This window comes from Anas acuta, chromosome W, assembly GCF_963932015.1.
Source record: "Anas acuta chromosome W, bAnaAcu1.1, whole genome shotgun sequence".
NCBI lineage: Eukaryota > Metazoa > Chordata > Aves > Anseriformes > Anatidae > Anas > Anas acuta.
Genome location: NC_089016.1, coordinates 26,550,280 through 26,564,580, shown reverse-complemented (window position 1 = coordinate 26,564,580; position 14,301 = coordinate 26,550,280). Strand labels below are relative to the sequence as shown.

General features: G+C 45.9%; 1 protein-coding gene and 1 long non-coding RNA gene across 5 annotated transcripts in view; one reads left to right on the top strand and one right to left on the bottom strand.

Annotated features, from left to right (window-relative positions):
* Positions 1–1,629: 1,629 nt before the first annotated feature.
* LOC137846744 (uncharacterized) lies at positions 1,630–4,532 on the top strand. The gene is made up of 2 exons (XR_011090626.1): positions 1,630–1,694; positions 1,912–4,532. It is a non-coding gene; the product is annotated as an uncharacterized lncRNA (long non-coding RNA).
* LOC137846707 (ubiquitin-associated protein 1-like) overlaps positions 4,212–14,301 on the bottom strand; it is a 56,249-nt gene continuing 46,159 nt past the window's right edge. For 2 of the 4 annotated variants that reach the window (XM_068664820.1, XM_068664822.1), the window contains 4 exons: positions 9,164–9,199; positions 8,507–8,701; positions 7,639–7,740; positions 4,212–5,908 (listed from right to left, as the gene is read on the bottom strand). In XM_068664820.1, the coding sequence (XP_068520921.1) occupies positions 5,768–5,908; positions 7,639–7,740; positions 8,507–8,701; positions 9,164–9,199 (474 nt within the window). In that variant the 3' untranslated portion in view covers positions 4,212–5,767. Of the gene's footprint in view, positions 5,909–7,638; positions 7,741–8,506; positions 8,702–9,093; positions 9,200–14,301 lie in introns of those variants that run through there. The other 2 variants (XM_068664821.1, XM_068664823.1) reach the window with 2 other exon arrangements.

Below are 14,301 nucleotides of genomic sequence, written 5' to 3'. Positions count from 1 at the left end.
TGTCCAGACTGATACACAATATTTAACCTTTTTTTTTTTTCTTTTTTTTTTCTTTTATCATCTCCTCTAATTTTGGGATTATTTTTCCAATTTCTTATCATTCTTCAGGAAGAACTCTTGGTAGGCACTCCCCCAAGGGATATCTCCCTGTCCCCTGGAACTCATATTTCCCATTTTTCCTAGCCCTCGTCAGTATGTTGCTACAGAAATTTCCCTTCTGCAGTGTACCACACACTAATGTTCCGATTCTGGAAAATGGGGGTGTACTTCCAAGCACTTCCCTGTGCAAGGATTACCGTACACCAAATTTCCCTGGTGTAGTGCCAGCACTTCCCGGTGCGAGGGCTTACCATACACCAAAATTCCCGAGACTCTTCCTTTCTCTCCTTTATCTCACGCTTTGTCCGTCTCCGGCCACACCCCTCACGGAGCTACGGAACCGCGGATCAGGACTCCATACTCGCTTCGTACAGAAGTACGTCTCACTCACACATCACACAGAGTCTCACGCAACCCCCAAGGCAATACTTAGTATTTCTTACCTTGGTCTGTGCACAGAGTTACCGGATCGATTCTTAAAAACCCGGAGTGCCTACCTTCTTCCCTTCCCCACTACTTCACGGATCCTGCCTCTTTAACCACTCTCGGGCCCTCTGTCAACTTTCCGCAGAAACTCCACCGTCAATGCACAGGACCACTGAAATCAGCGGGGCATGCCTTCCTGCTGCTGTGGCAGTGGGGCTCCCCAGTAGGTGACTGGATCCCGGACGAGCCCCCAAATTGTCAGAAACACTCTGTAGCCAATAACTTAGGCTCAGAAGTAGTAATTTATTCGCGATTGCAATGGCGGGCGCCCCACAAGCAGGAGAGCGCGCCTCTACTACTTCCAAAACACAGTTCATATACTTTTTGATGACAGGACCCTCCCCTGTTTCCCCACTGAGTGGGTAATCCAGGTTCACAGTCTATCTGATGCTTCACAAACAATGCATGGCCTTCAGTGGCTGGCCTGTTAAATTTCAAATTTCTTTTGTCATTTTTACTTCTTGAAGTGGTAATGTTTCTTCACTTATCTGACTTGACTTAACACCGTGATTTTCACCTAATTGTCCTAAGGAGTCTGGTTGTCTGCATTTTACAAGGTCGCCTGCTAAGCTTTCTTATCACTGTAAGCATATCTCAGTACCACACTCCCTCCTTCTAAACAATGTAACACTGCAAAAACAACATTTATATTCCCACACTTGGAAGTCCTGATCCATCCATTCCGAACAGGAGATTGGGATCTGATGCAAACATAGAGAAAATTGAAACTGCAAGCTGACTGGGACAGACTGTTCCAAGTGCTCCTGACTACTGAAACAACAGTAAGAACGGCTGAGAGAGGGTGGACTCATTCCTGGGTAAAAGCATCAGTTAACCCTGATACCTGAGAGACTGCATTAACAACGACTTTTAAGGTTAAAACTGTTGAAAGTATCTATTGTAAACCTTTAACTTCTCCTTAGAAGAATTCTTAATGAATTAATGAGTAAAAGGGATTGAATTACACAGAATTGGAGTGTTTCCAGGGAACACTCCCTGGAAGTGGGAGAAAAAGAAAGGGGGATATTCGATCCCCACCAAAAGAATCCTTATCAGTTTGCGATTTTTATTGTTTTTCTGAATTATTATTTCTTAATTATTATAGGGGTGTATATATATATATATAAATGATGTATTTTAAGTTCATCTTAATAATACCTGTTCTCAGTGGATTAGTGATAGGATGGAGGGAATGTTCGGCATTTCCAATTAATCCAGAACATCTCTCGAGTGAAATAATTGTTGGATTTGTACCCAGATGCCTAGAAAGACTGAAAAGGCCTTGTCCCTGATTGCTGTTTCCAGCAGCAACTCTGGATTCTCTAGATTTCTAAAAACGACAGATCTTACTCAGTCCCGGGAAGGAATAGATTTTGAAGTTGAGCTCCCTACACATAGTCCTGGCTACAACATACTGTGTTATCAAAGGTGCCTTTTAAACAACATTGATAGAAAACTCAGGAGGCAATATTATTGACCCTGGGTGTGGAAATATCCATGAAGTAGGGAATAATCTATACTGTATACCGAATATGGTAGCCATGGGAACGCTAATATACATAATGCACACCAGATAGAACATGAGAATCCTGTAACCAGAAGGCCTGTTCCAAATATCAAGGGGTGGTACTGGCTATGTGGCAATAAAGCCAGGAAGGTGTTGCCCCTAGGATGGAAGGGAGCTTGCACCCTGGAGGCAATAATTCCAAACGTAACTATTATTGAACCCCCACAAAGCCGAAGCCCCCTTGAGACCACACGTGGAATTAAGCGGATTCCAGATAATCCTTTAGTAAAATTCTCTAGCATTTCACAGTTTTGCAAAGTGGTTTTTATCTTGTTTAGGGGTGAGTGAATTAGAAAAAGACATTGTAAATTTCTCAAAATACAAAAATATTGTAAATATATTGAAGAACTAGAAAATAAGTTTGATAAGTGCAAAAATAGTACTCTAGAATCAAATAGCATTAGATTTATTAATAACCTCATAAGGAGGAGCGTGCACTGTAATTAATACTAGTTGCTGTATATATGTAGATCAAATGGGACGGATTTGACTAATCTCAAAAATATTTGGGGGAAAAAAAGCAAAACAAGATCCTACATAGAGTGGCTCAAGATGACACTTTCTGGGGATTTAGAAACATTTGGGAGAAACTAACATCGTGGTTATCTGAACAGAATTGGCTCAGACAACTATTTGTTGGTATTGTAATAATAATGGCATTGTATATCTATCATCTCCCGTGACATCCGAAGAAGAATATTGCACCTCAGTGTTGGAAAAACTCAAGAGTGCGGTATGTGAAGAAGTACAAAGAGGAGTAAGAAAAGAAGAGGGGGGAATTGTGAGAAACAAAGTTGTTTTTTTTGCAGTAGAACATGTTTTTGAAGTAGAGCGTGTTTTTGCAGTAGAAAACTAACCTTCTGTATTCAAAGGTAGTTGTGTAGTCATAACAAGGAGAAATGCTAAGTAGATAATTGGTCAGCAGGAGGCCTCACTGTCCCAAAATAATGCAGAAGCTTGAGAAAAACAGGATGAGCAGTTTGAGAACAGTAAAACAAAGATCATAAGTTCTCAAAGCATAAGAAAGGAGAAATTAAAGGGAAAAAGGAGAAATTAAAGGGTTGAGCAAAAATATTGTGCATATATGGTATAGAGGAGCGTCGAGTAGCTTGTGAACCTGTAGTACTCAGCCAATGAGGAAACGGGACGTGATCAGGTGTCGGGTAGTATGGAATAAAAGGTTATGATTTGTTTACTATAATGCGCTCCTAATTGCCAGGACGCCCACCATTGCAATCGCGAATAAAATAGCTTCACATAAGATCCTGTCTGAAGAAAATTATTAAGATTTTTCTTACACAGCTGCATGCGCTGTATTACCAGATAACACACAAGTTCATAAAGCAGCATAAGAGCCATAAGCTGTAGTAGTTTTGTGGCAGAGAATGCAATGATACAAAGCAACCTTTATTATTATTATTATTATTATTATTATTATTATTATTATTATTATTATCATCATCATCATCATCATCATTATTTTATTGCATTTGAGATTTTTTCTTGCTAATTGTTGGTCACGCCCTGCCATTATATGCCCCTTGTAGCAGGCAATCATTTTCTGGCTAGCAGAATTCTGACAATCATGGCAGGCCTCCCAGCAGTGGGTGAATGACTTAACACTACGGAGTATATTTCACAGCATGATCTTGCTTAGAGCAATGCAATTAGCTTGGACTTCCCATATCAGTTTCTCTCCTACTTTCAGACGGTTGCAACTTCTCCAGACATGAAACTGTGGCTGCAGGAGAGATTCCTGCCAAGCCACACACTGAACCACACAGTGTTTAAAGCGCTTAAGAAACATAAGCTAGGGCAGCTGAGCTAATCTTCATTAGTGCTGATGTCTGTGCAGGACAAAGATACAATGCACAAGATAGCTGGAGTTCTGCCAAATTAGCTTGTGAATGATTCGTTTTTCTGTGGTAGTAGTTGTAGCCCCTAGCCCCAAGGATACCGACACTTCCCAACTTCTTAGATACTGACCTGGGAATAAATGCAGCAAGCTCTGCTCTCAGCTGGAGAACAATTATTAATACAAGATCTACTTAAAAATAACTGCATCCATTTCAGTTTTAATCAGAGTTTCAGGTCACATTTTATCCAACAGCGTCCCACATCGTGATGGAAGGTGAGGTTCCACTTGGCCTGGGCTACACACTGCTGCTGTTGCTCATGTGCAACCTGGCAGACTTGTAGCCAGGCAGAAGTTGGACAAGCCCTATGACCTGATGTGAAATAATCCCTTTCCTCTCGTTTCTCTGTAAAATGGGCTATTATGTCTGATCAATGAGGTGCCCAGCTCACTATTTATCTTCATGACTGTTAAATGCAACACAAGAAGTGTCTGGAACACAGCTCAGTACATTGTAAAACTGTACATCAGATCACCAGTCTCTATACCTAACCCTTAAAAAGCTAACCTGTGTAGAAAGGTGATAGCAGGAACCTTACACATTTTTATTTTCTGAAACCAGGAGATAGCAGCACCTGGGCTTGCAGGATCTAGCAAGTTCTTCATCTGCTGAAGCCAAAGAGCATGAGAGATGGGAACCATGCCATTGGGAGCTACATTTGAGCGTTTTATTAGTTGTTCTTCTGCAGAATCAAAATATTTAGCAAATTACTTTAAAGATTCCTCAAGACTGATGATATTTTATGTATTTAGAACTTGAACAATGTATAACATAATACTCGGTACTATTAAAAACAACTCAAAACCTGATTTCTAGTACTAGATGTTATGTAATTCTACAGCAATGTGGAAAATGGAACTAATGCAGTGAGTATATTTGTTTTAAAGAAAGTGCTTGAAAGAAACCTCCTGCATCACACTGAGTATTATTTAAAACAAAAGATGATTGATTTCCTAGCAGAACATTTTCTTAAATATTCTACAAGCCTGGGGGATTAAGAATACTGAGCCCCAGCTCTCTGCCTTCGGGTTCAAGAACCAACAGCAGTTGCAGGTCCAGGCCGAGTTCACGGTTTACCTGTTCCAAGTGAACGTATACACCACTCAGCATTGGACACTCATGTCTGGCAGAAGTGTTGGATGCATGGGTTAAAAACAATCACAAGAGGAACAGCTTCTCTTTATGCATAGTGACAGTTTCTGAACCAGTGTTTTTACTAAGTTATAGGCTAACTTTCAACCAAAAAATTAAATTCCATTGCACTGAAGGTCAAATTTAACCAGTTAATTTGGACTGTGACACAGTCAAGTAATTCAGTACAAGCAGACACCATGAAAGCAGCTTCAAAGAACCAAAGCATCCTAGGTTTCAGAACCAACTTCATATTCTTCTGTCCAACTCCACTGCAACAGTGGGAGGAACCACTCCAGTCTCTGCCTATGTACAATTCCAGTAGAGGCTGGGCAGTTTAAACTCTCCATGGCCAAGCTGGAAAAAAAGGAAACTTAGGAAAGGACACTTTAAAAATTTAAAGTAAGAAAGAAAGTTGTCTCCCAGTGGAAAGAGAAATGCTGGAGTGATGCACGCAGGTAGGCTTGCCCAGTAACGCTCCCATGTGTGTGAAAAGCTGGACTCCTTCCTGCCGAGACCAAGTCACATTGGATGTGAAGTTGGCATGCGAGATCCCAGGAATGTGTTTTCAGCTGGCTCCTGCACGGGCCATTAGATCTTCCAAAGCATTGTGTTGGTCACTGTTATGTAATAATAAGACCTCCTTAATGTCTTTTAGTTCAAAGCCCATTTCTTTAAATTGACTCATTAGTTGGAGAAGTTCTGTGATCTGAAAGAGACAGACGATTATTTGCAAGAGAAAAGAAGATCAGGGCTCAGTCTTACTCAGAGCTGGGGTTTAGCACAGAGATGGTCTTCAGCGACTGGGCACCCCATGGGGACAATCCCACTCCCATGCACAGCCCATACACGCTCAGTTTGAAGCAAATCCACTCCAACAAGAGTTGGCAGGGCTCTGCATGCAGCAGCCCTCTGGGCCTCACTTTCAGTTCCCAGCATTTGCAGTCCTGCATCTCCCAAACCCTCTTCAGTAAACACACCAAAGCCTAGTCTGGGGTAGTCTCTCTCAGTAGAAATTAATCAGCCTGTCCCAATTCAGACTCCCAGAAAGGTTGATTAATATCACTTTGCTCCCCCATCCAGCAGCTCCAGCTGCATATGAAGTTTTTTCAAGTTACTTTGACTTTGGGAAGAACAGTACAACAGCCCTAACTATAAAATGACTCTTCAGATCTAGGGCAAAACGGGGCTATTAATGAAAAATCCTACTGGACACTTGTACTTGGTCTGGCTGGGATGGAGTTAACTTTCCCTGCAGCAGCCCATACAGTGCTGTGCTCTACACTTGTAGCTAGAACAGCACTGGTATCACACCAGTGTTGTGTCTATTGCTGCACAATACTGGCACTGCATCAGGACTTCCTCCAAGGCCCCCAGAGCCAGCAAGCTGGGGGTGGGCAAGAGGTGGGGAGGGGACATCACATAGCTGATCTAAACCAAACAAAGGGATATTCTATAGCATGTGATGTCACACAGCAATAAGAGCTGGGAAAGGGGAAGGATACTTTCTTCTCCCCCTCTTCTTTTGAGGAGGGCGAGTAAGAGTGCTGTTGTGGTGGAGTTCAGCTGCCCAGCGGGGTAAAGCCACCACAACACCATGTGCTATACTACCAACACCAAACAAATCCTTCCCAAGCTCTTAAAACAGTGACAACTAGTAAATCAACTCAAATGTTTATGAACCCTCTGCTACTTACAGTGCCTCCACTCCAGAGGGGAAAACCAGGTTAAAACAGACAACCAGGAGAGCAGTCATTTCCAATTTGGGGGTTAAGCCACTAGCAAATGTGTTTCCGAAACACTGTCACTTCCCTTATCTTCACACTGTTGCTTCTCTGTTTGCAAGCTCATCACTAGCTGTATGTATATGTCGGGGGGAAGGTGGGTGAATTGCACCTCCAAAGAATTCCCATTATAACTCAGCACACAACAGGCACTAAAAAGCAGTTCTGCTGTCCTCTGTACCTTTGGTGCTGGCAAAGCAGCCACACCATAAATCACAAAAGCTGTTTTTTTCCAGCTTCTTTCAGACAGAGTCCTAACCCAATTTGTACAGTGGAGAATATTTACAGCCAGGGCAAGCTGGAAGGGTTTTGATGATAATTTGCTGCTTCTGAAGTTAACTCTCTCTGTACCGAGCACCTTGCTCAAAAGACAACACTGTGTTTGGAACATTGCCATCAAAATAAGCGGGGTCTTTAAAAAGAGCTTGTCCTCATAAAAATGCATGTGAGTAAGGGTAATAAACCAATAAACCAATGCAGAAGAAATCTAATGTTTTAACATATTCCCTTCATCACCACAAGAATGTTCTTTGGCAGCCAGTTTTGACAACAAGGCAACATTACCATGGAGATAGAATTACACCAACCACTTCATAGTGCTGGAATTCCCCTTTGTGGTGCATTCTCACTATTGCGGAGCACACGGCACTCTCACCTTCTCCTCTGAACACTGATGCATTTCCAAAGCTGCTTCAACAAGAAGTGGATCAAAGCCCTTCTCACAAAGCTGTCCGTGTGCAAACAGGTAATCCAAAACCTGCAGGGAACAAAACAAAGAAGTTTGCAGAGCTGCATTCACAGCACAGAGTCGTACACCTTGGTACGTGCAGAGAGGAACTGAGCACAACTCTATCCCAGACTTCACCAGGAACCGAGACAAAGCTCTTCTTACTCTATCTTGAGACGCTCTTTGTGCAAGAGCTTGTTCAAAAAAACAGCAAACAAGTCCTTCTGTCTTTGTGCTCTCCCATCAACTTAATCTTTCACTCCAGTCAAACAGCCTTCCTTCTCTAGCCTTCCATTCTGAATCACTCAGAGCAGAAAAGCTCCGTGACATGGTTTTAGCAAGCGTTTGAGGCAACACATGGCAAGAAACACCATAGTCAGAGCACACAAAAAGTCAGTCACTGGTGCCTCACGAGGCTTTCATGGCTGTAGTAAGCCTGCAGGGGCCCATCTCTCTACAGGGAGAGGAATCATCAGAGTAACCCCTTGTGCTCCAAAAAGGGAAGGTGCTTTGCTTTTTGGTCACACAGCACTAAAGGCATGGATCCATACCAAGCTTCCCAAGGATTGTTCTGTGACTCGAGGAAGACTGTGCTGACTGAAGCAGATTAACAGAAACTTATGCAGATGTTCTTTGGTTTGGGAAGCCTTTTCTGCCAGGTGAAAACTTCTGGGGCAGTTCTGCAATCCACTGTTAGAATAAAGTGCCCTCCCTCTCCATTTTGCAAAGCTAAGGCTGTTTCTCAGCAGAATCAGCACCCACTCAAATGTTTCTCTCTTCCTGCAAAAACTCTTACCTGGTCTATGTTCTGTCCCTTCTTCATGGCTTTCAGGACGTTCTCAGGCGAGTACCCCATGTTGACGATGGTCTCTATGCACTGCCTCTCGCTAGCGGAGAGGGCCTGCTGTATGTCAGGAGCAGGGCCACCTGACCGCTTTGCGCAGCTGGTGTTATTAGGCACTTGAGACGCTGGGAAGTTTTGGTGCATTACCTACAAGGGAAAACCCAGAGGCTTAGGTGATGGTCATCTTTTGCATCCATGTCCCCATTCCTGGCTACTGCAGGACTAGGACACCCCACAAAATTAGGTAACCAAGGCTGTGCTGGGGAAGTTGCTCACTGGTAGGATGAAACCAAGCGTTTTATGTAGTCTGACTCCTACCACACCCTTTTTACCCTCAAAAAGACATTTGATTACCCAGATTTCTTGTTACATACCCTCTCTTACTGCCAGGACTGAAACTTTCTCACACCCAACCTTTCCAACAGTAAAGGTCCTTATGATATGGGAAAGCCCTTTACCCTGGAAGAAGCAAGGGATTGCTTCCCTCACCCTGCAGCTCACTCATCACCTATGATTTTCTGTACTCAGAGGAATGTTACCTCTGGAAACGCCCCAGCAGCATTTTACAAATACCACGCAATGCAAGCACACAGGAAGGTGGGAACTTACCATAGGCATTTCTGTTTCCTTGTTGTCTGGGTGTACCTGTTGGACAACACATGAACAAGGTGATGAACATTACACACAAGCAGAGTTTGCTACAGCTGGAGAAAAAGGTTTCAGGGAAGAGACTGCGGACTGTGTCTACCGTACTGGAGAGACCTGTGGCCTGATCAGTAATCCACAGAGGCTATGCAGTAGAGGTTATGCAGTTGTGTGTAGTTATAAGATAATCATAAGGATTGTTTGTTCTGCTCTCAAAGCAATGCACTTTGCATGCTGTATATGAGCAAAATGGCACAATGGCTAAACACATGTGGTTTCTCACCAGCATCCAATGCTGTCCCATGCCCAGCACTGGGCTAACAACACCTATCTCTGACAGTAAAAATTGGTCATGGTTTCAGCTAGGATAGAGTTAGGATAGAGTTAGGATAGAGTTAATTTTTCAGGTTCAGGGTCCTGACAGACCAGTGAAGACTGAGACAAAGCACTTATTGAGTACCTCAGCTTTTTCCATGTCTGAGGAAGCCAGTTCTCCCGTCTCGTTTATCAGAGGGGGAACACTCTCCTTGGCCTGTCTCCTCCTGCCTATGTATCTGTAGAACCCCTTCTTGTTATTCTTCACATCCCTTGCCAAGTTCAGCTCCATCTTGCCAAGTTCAGCTCCATCTGTGCCTTGGCTTTCCTGATCCTATCTCTACAAATCCGGATGACACCCCTGTGTTCCTCCCAGGCTACACAACCCTGCTTCCACTTTCTGTACATTTCCCTCTTTTCCCTCAGTTTAAGCTGCAGATCCTTGCTAAGCCACACCGGTAGCCCATCTCTCACCGGGTGGTGAGCAATTGCATTGTGTATCACTTGTTTTGTACACATTATTAGTAGTCTCTATCTCAACCCACAGGCTCCATTTTCCTGATTCTCTCCCCCATCCCAGAGAGGGAGGGGGGAGGGTGTACTAATGGCTGTGTGGTGCTTAGCTACCAGCCGGGTTAAACCACAACAGTCCTTTTGGCACCTAACGTGGGGCACGAGGGATTGAGATAACAACAGATCTGACTAGAGCGTGTTAAAACAAGATTCTTATAAGCATTACATCAGTTTAATAGTTGCTAATCACAATGCCGATTTTTGTGATCTCAAGTCTGCTGTGCCCGCTTTCCAAACTGAGTTATATAGCACATTAGTGTATGTGTTCCCTGTCGTGTTGCTTATCACTTCTGGGGGTTGGTATAGGGTTATTATTTTGATGTGCTGTGTAACACTGGCTTACGATATGATAAAATTACTGGCCATGAGACTAATCCGGTATTTATACTCAGCATTGCCGTCAACTCCATACTTTGGGAACCCTACCTCAGAAACTATTACTAATTACACCTTTCACGCTTTTTCTTCAGGGAGCCAATCATAGAATCATAGAATGGCCTGGGTTGAAAAGGACCTTAAAGATCATCTAGCTTCAACCCCCCTGCTCTGGGCAGGGTTGCCAACCACTAGAGCAGGCTGCCCAGAGCCGCATCCATCCTGGCCTTGAATGCCTCCAGGGATGGGGCATCCACAACCTCTCTGGGCAACCTGTTCCAGTGCCTCACCACCCTCCAAGTGAAAAACTTCCTCCTAATATCTAACCTAAATCTCCCCTGTCTTAGTTTAAAACCATTCCCCTTGTCCTATCACTACCAACACATGTAAACAGGCGTTCCCCCTCCTGTTTATACGCTCCCTTCAAGTACTGGAAGGCCGCAATGAGGTCTCCCTGGAGCCTTCTCTTCTCCAAGCTAAACAAGCCCAGTTCCCTCAACCTTTCTGCATGGGAGAGGTGCTCCAGCCCTCTGATCATGTTAGTGGCCCTCCTCTGGACTGTTCCAAGAGCTCCACATCCTTCTTGTGCTGGGGGCCCCAGGCCTGCATGCAGTATTCCAGGTGGGGTCTCACAAGAGCAGAGTAGAGGGGGACAATCACCTCCCTCTCCCTGCTGGCCACCCCTTTTTTGATGCAGCCCAGGACATAGCTGGCCTTCTGGGCTGCAAGCGCGCACTGCCGGCTCATGTCCAGCTTCTTGTCCATCGGGACCCCCAAGTCCTTCTCCGCAGGGCTGCTCTCAAGTTCTTCTTTGCCCAGTCTACATAAATACCTGGGATTGCAACCAGCCCAAGTGCAACACCTTGCACTTGGCCTTGTTGAACCTCATTAGGTTCTCATGGGCCCACCTCTCCAGCCTGTCCAGGTCCCTCTGGATGGCAACCCTTCCCTCTACTGTATCGACTGCACTGCTGTAGTGGGTTTACATGGCAAGGTTTTGGTAGCAGGGGGCCATAGGGGTGGTTTCTGTGAGAAAGATCTAGAAGCCACCCCATGTTTGGGAAGGGCCCCATTGTTTTCCAGATCTGAGCCAATAAGCGATGTTGTTTTGCGCCTCTGTGAGAGCATATTTAAGACAGGGAAAAAACGCTGTGCAGCACAGCAGCCGGGAGAGTCAAGGGAGTGAGAAACAGCCTTGCAGGTGCCCAGGTCAGTGTAGAAGGAGGGGGAGAGGTGCTCCAGGCGCCGGAGCAGAAGTCCCCTGTGGCCTGTGGTGAGGACCATGGTGAAGCATGATGTCCCCCTGCAGCCCATGGAGTACCACGGTGGAGCAGGGTTCCACGCTGCAGCCCGTGGAGGAGACCATGGTGGAGCAGGTGGCCCTGCACCGATGGAGGCTGCCGCCTGTGGAAGACCCCTGCCGGAGCAGATTCCGGGCCGGACCTGTAGCCCGTGGAGAGGAGACCACGCAGGAGCAGGTGATCTGGCAGGAGCTGCTGCCCGTAGGGGAGCCAGGTTGGAGCAGTTTTCTCCTGAGGGATGGACCCCGTGGTACGGACCCATATCTGGAGCAGTTCTGGAAGAGCTGCTGTCTGTGGGAAGCCCACGCCGGATCAGTTCGTCAAGGACTGCATCCCGTGGGTGGGACCCCACAGCACAGGGGACGAGAGTGACCGAGAAGGAGCAGCGGAGAAGAAGCGCTGTAGACTGACCATAACCCCCATTCCCCCGTTCCCCTGCGCCGCTCGGGGGGAGGAGGTGGAAGAGGGTGGATGGGGGGGAAGGTGCTTTTGGTTTCTTTCCTTTGTTTCTCACTTCTCTAGCTTGTTAGTAATGAGCAATAAATCTTACTATCTGTCTTCTTATGCTGAGTCTGGTTTGCCCGTTACACTAATTATTGCGTGATTTTCTCGTCCTTATCTCAATCCTTGAGCCCTTTTCACATATTTTCTCCCCATTCCTCTTTGAGGAGGGGGAGTGAGAGAGCGGCTGTGGTGGAGCTCGGCTGCCCACTCGAGCGGAACCACGACAACTGCTCAGCTTGGTGTCATCTGCAAACTTGCTGAGGGTGCACTCGATTCCATCTATGTCATTGATAAAAATGTTGAAGAGCACCGGTCCCAAGACTGACCCCTGAGGGACAGACACCACTTGTGACTGGCCTCCACCCAGACATAGAACCGTTGACCACAACCCTTTGGCTGCGACCAGCCAACCAATTCTTTATCCACCTAACAGTCCATCCTTCAAATCCATACCTCTCCAATTTAGAGAGAAGATTGTGGTGAGGGACAATATCAAAGTCTTTGCTCAAGTCCAGGTAGATGATATCCATCGCCCTTCCTTTGTCCACTGATGCTGTCACTCCATCATAGAAGGCTACCAGATTGGTTAGGCAAGATATGCCTTTGGTGAAGCTGTGCTGGCTGTCTCAGATCACCTCTTTAGCTCGTGCATGCCTTAACATGTCTTCCAGGAGGATCTGCTCCATGATCTTCCCAGGCACAGAGGTGAGGCTCACCGGCCTGTAGTTCCCTGTGTCTTCCTTTCTCCCTTTCTTAAAAACGAGAGTAATCTTTCCCTTTTTCCAGTCACCAGGGACTTCACCCAACAGCCATGATTTTTCAAATATGATGGAGAGTGGCTCGGCAACCACATCAGCCATCTCTCTCAGCACCCTGGGATGTATACCATCTGGACCCACGGACTTATACGCATCCAATTTCCTTATGTGGTCCCGGACTTGTTCCACTGTCACAGTAGGACAGAATCTGCTCCTCTCACCCTCTCATTGAGGTTCAGGGTCCTGACAGACCAGTGAAGACTGAGACAAAGCACTTATTGAGTACCTCAGCTTTTTCCATGTCTGAGGAAGCCAGTTCTCCCGTCTCGTTTATCAGAGGGGGAACACTCTCCTTGGCCTGTCTCCTCCTGCCTTTGTATCTGTAGAACCCCTTCTTGTTATTCTTCACATCCCTTGCCAAGTTCAGCTCCATCTTGCCAAGTTCAGCTCCATCTGTGCCTTGGCTTTCCTGATCCTATCTCTACAAATCCGGATGACACCCCTGTGTTCCTCCCAGGCTACACAACCCTGCTTCCACTTCCTGTACATTTCCCTCTTTTCCCTCAGTTTAAGCTGCAGGTCCTTGCTAAGCCACACCGGTAGCCCGTCTCCTCTGCTCGATTTCTTCTGCTGGGGGATGGAGAGCTCTTGCGCTCTCAGAAGGGTGTCCTGAAAGAGCTGCCAGCTCTGTTCCATTCCTATGCCCTCAAGGAGTTTCCCAGGGGATCCCAGCTAGTAATTCCTTGAGCAGCCAGAAGTTTGCTCTCCTCACGTTCAGGGTCCTGACTCTGCTTTTTTGCCAGACCCATATTCCTCAAGATCACAAACTCCACCAGGGCACGGTCGCTACAGCCCAGGCAGCCTCCAATCTTAACCTCTCTAATGCTCTCTTCCACATTGGTGAGCACCAGGTCTAGTAAGGCTTCACCTCGGGTCGGTCCGTCTATTACCTGGACCAAGAAGTTATCCTCAACAGACTCCAGGAATCTCCTGGATTGCCTGGAACCCACAGTGCCACTACCCCAGCAGATACCCGGGTGGTTGAAATCCCCCATCAGGACAAGAGCTTGTGAGTGCAACAGTTCTTGCAGCTGAAGCAAGAAGGCCTCGTCAACAGACTCCCCCTGATCAGGTGGCCTGTAGCAGACCCCAACCACTAGATGTCCTCTACTGGACCGATCCTTGATTTTCACCCACAAGCTCTCAACCTGGTCATGGCTGTTTCTCAGGCACAGCTCTTCACAATCTATCCACTTCCTAACATAGAGGGCAACTC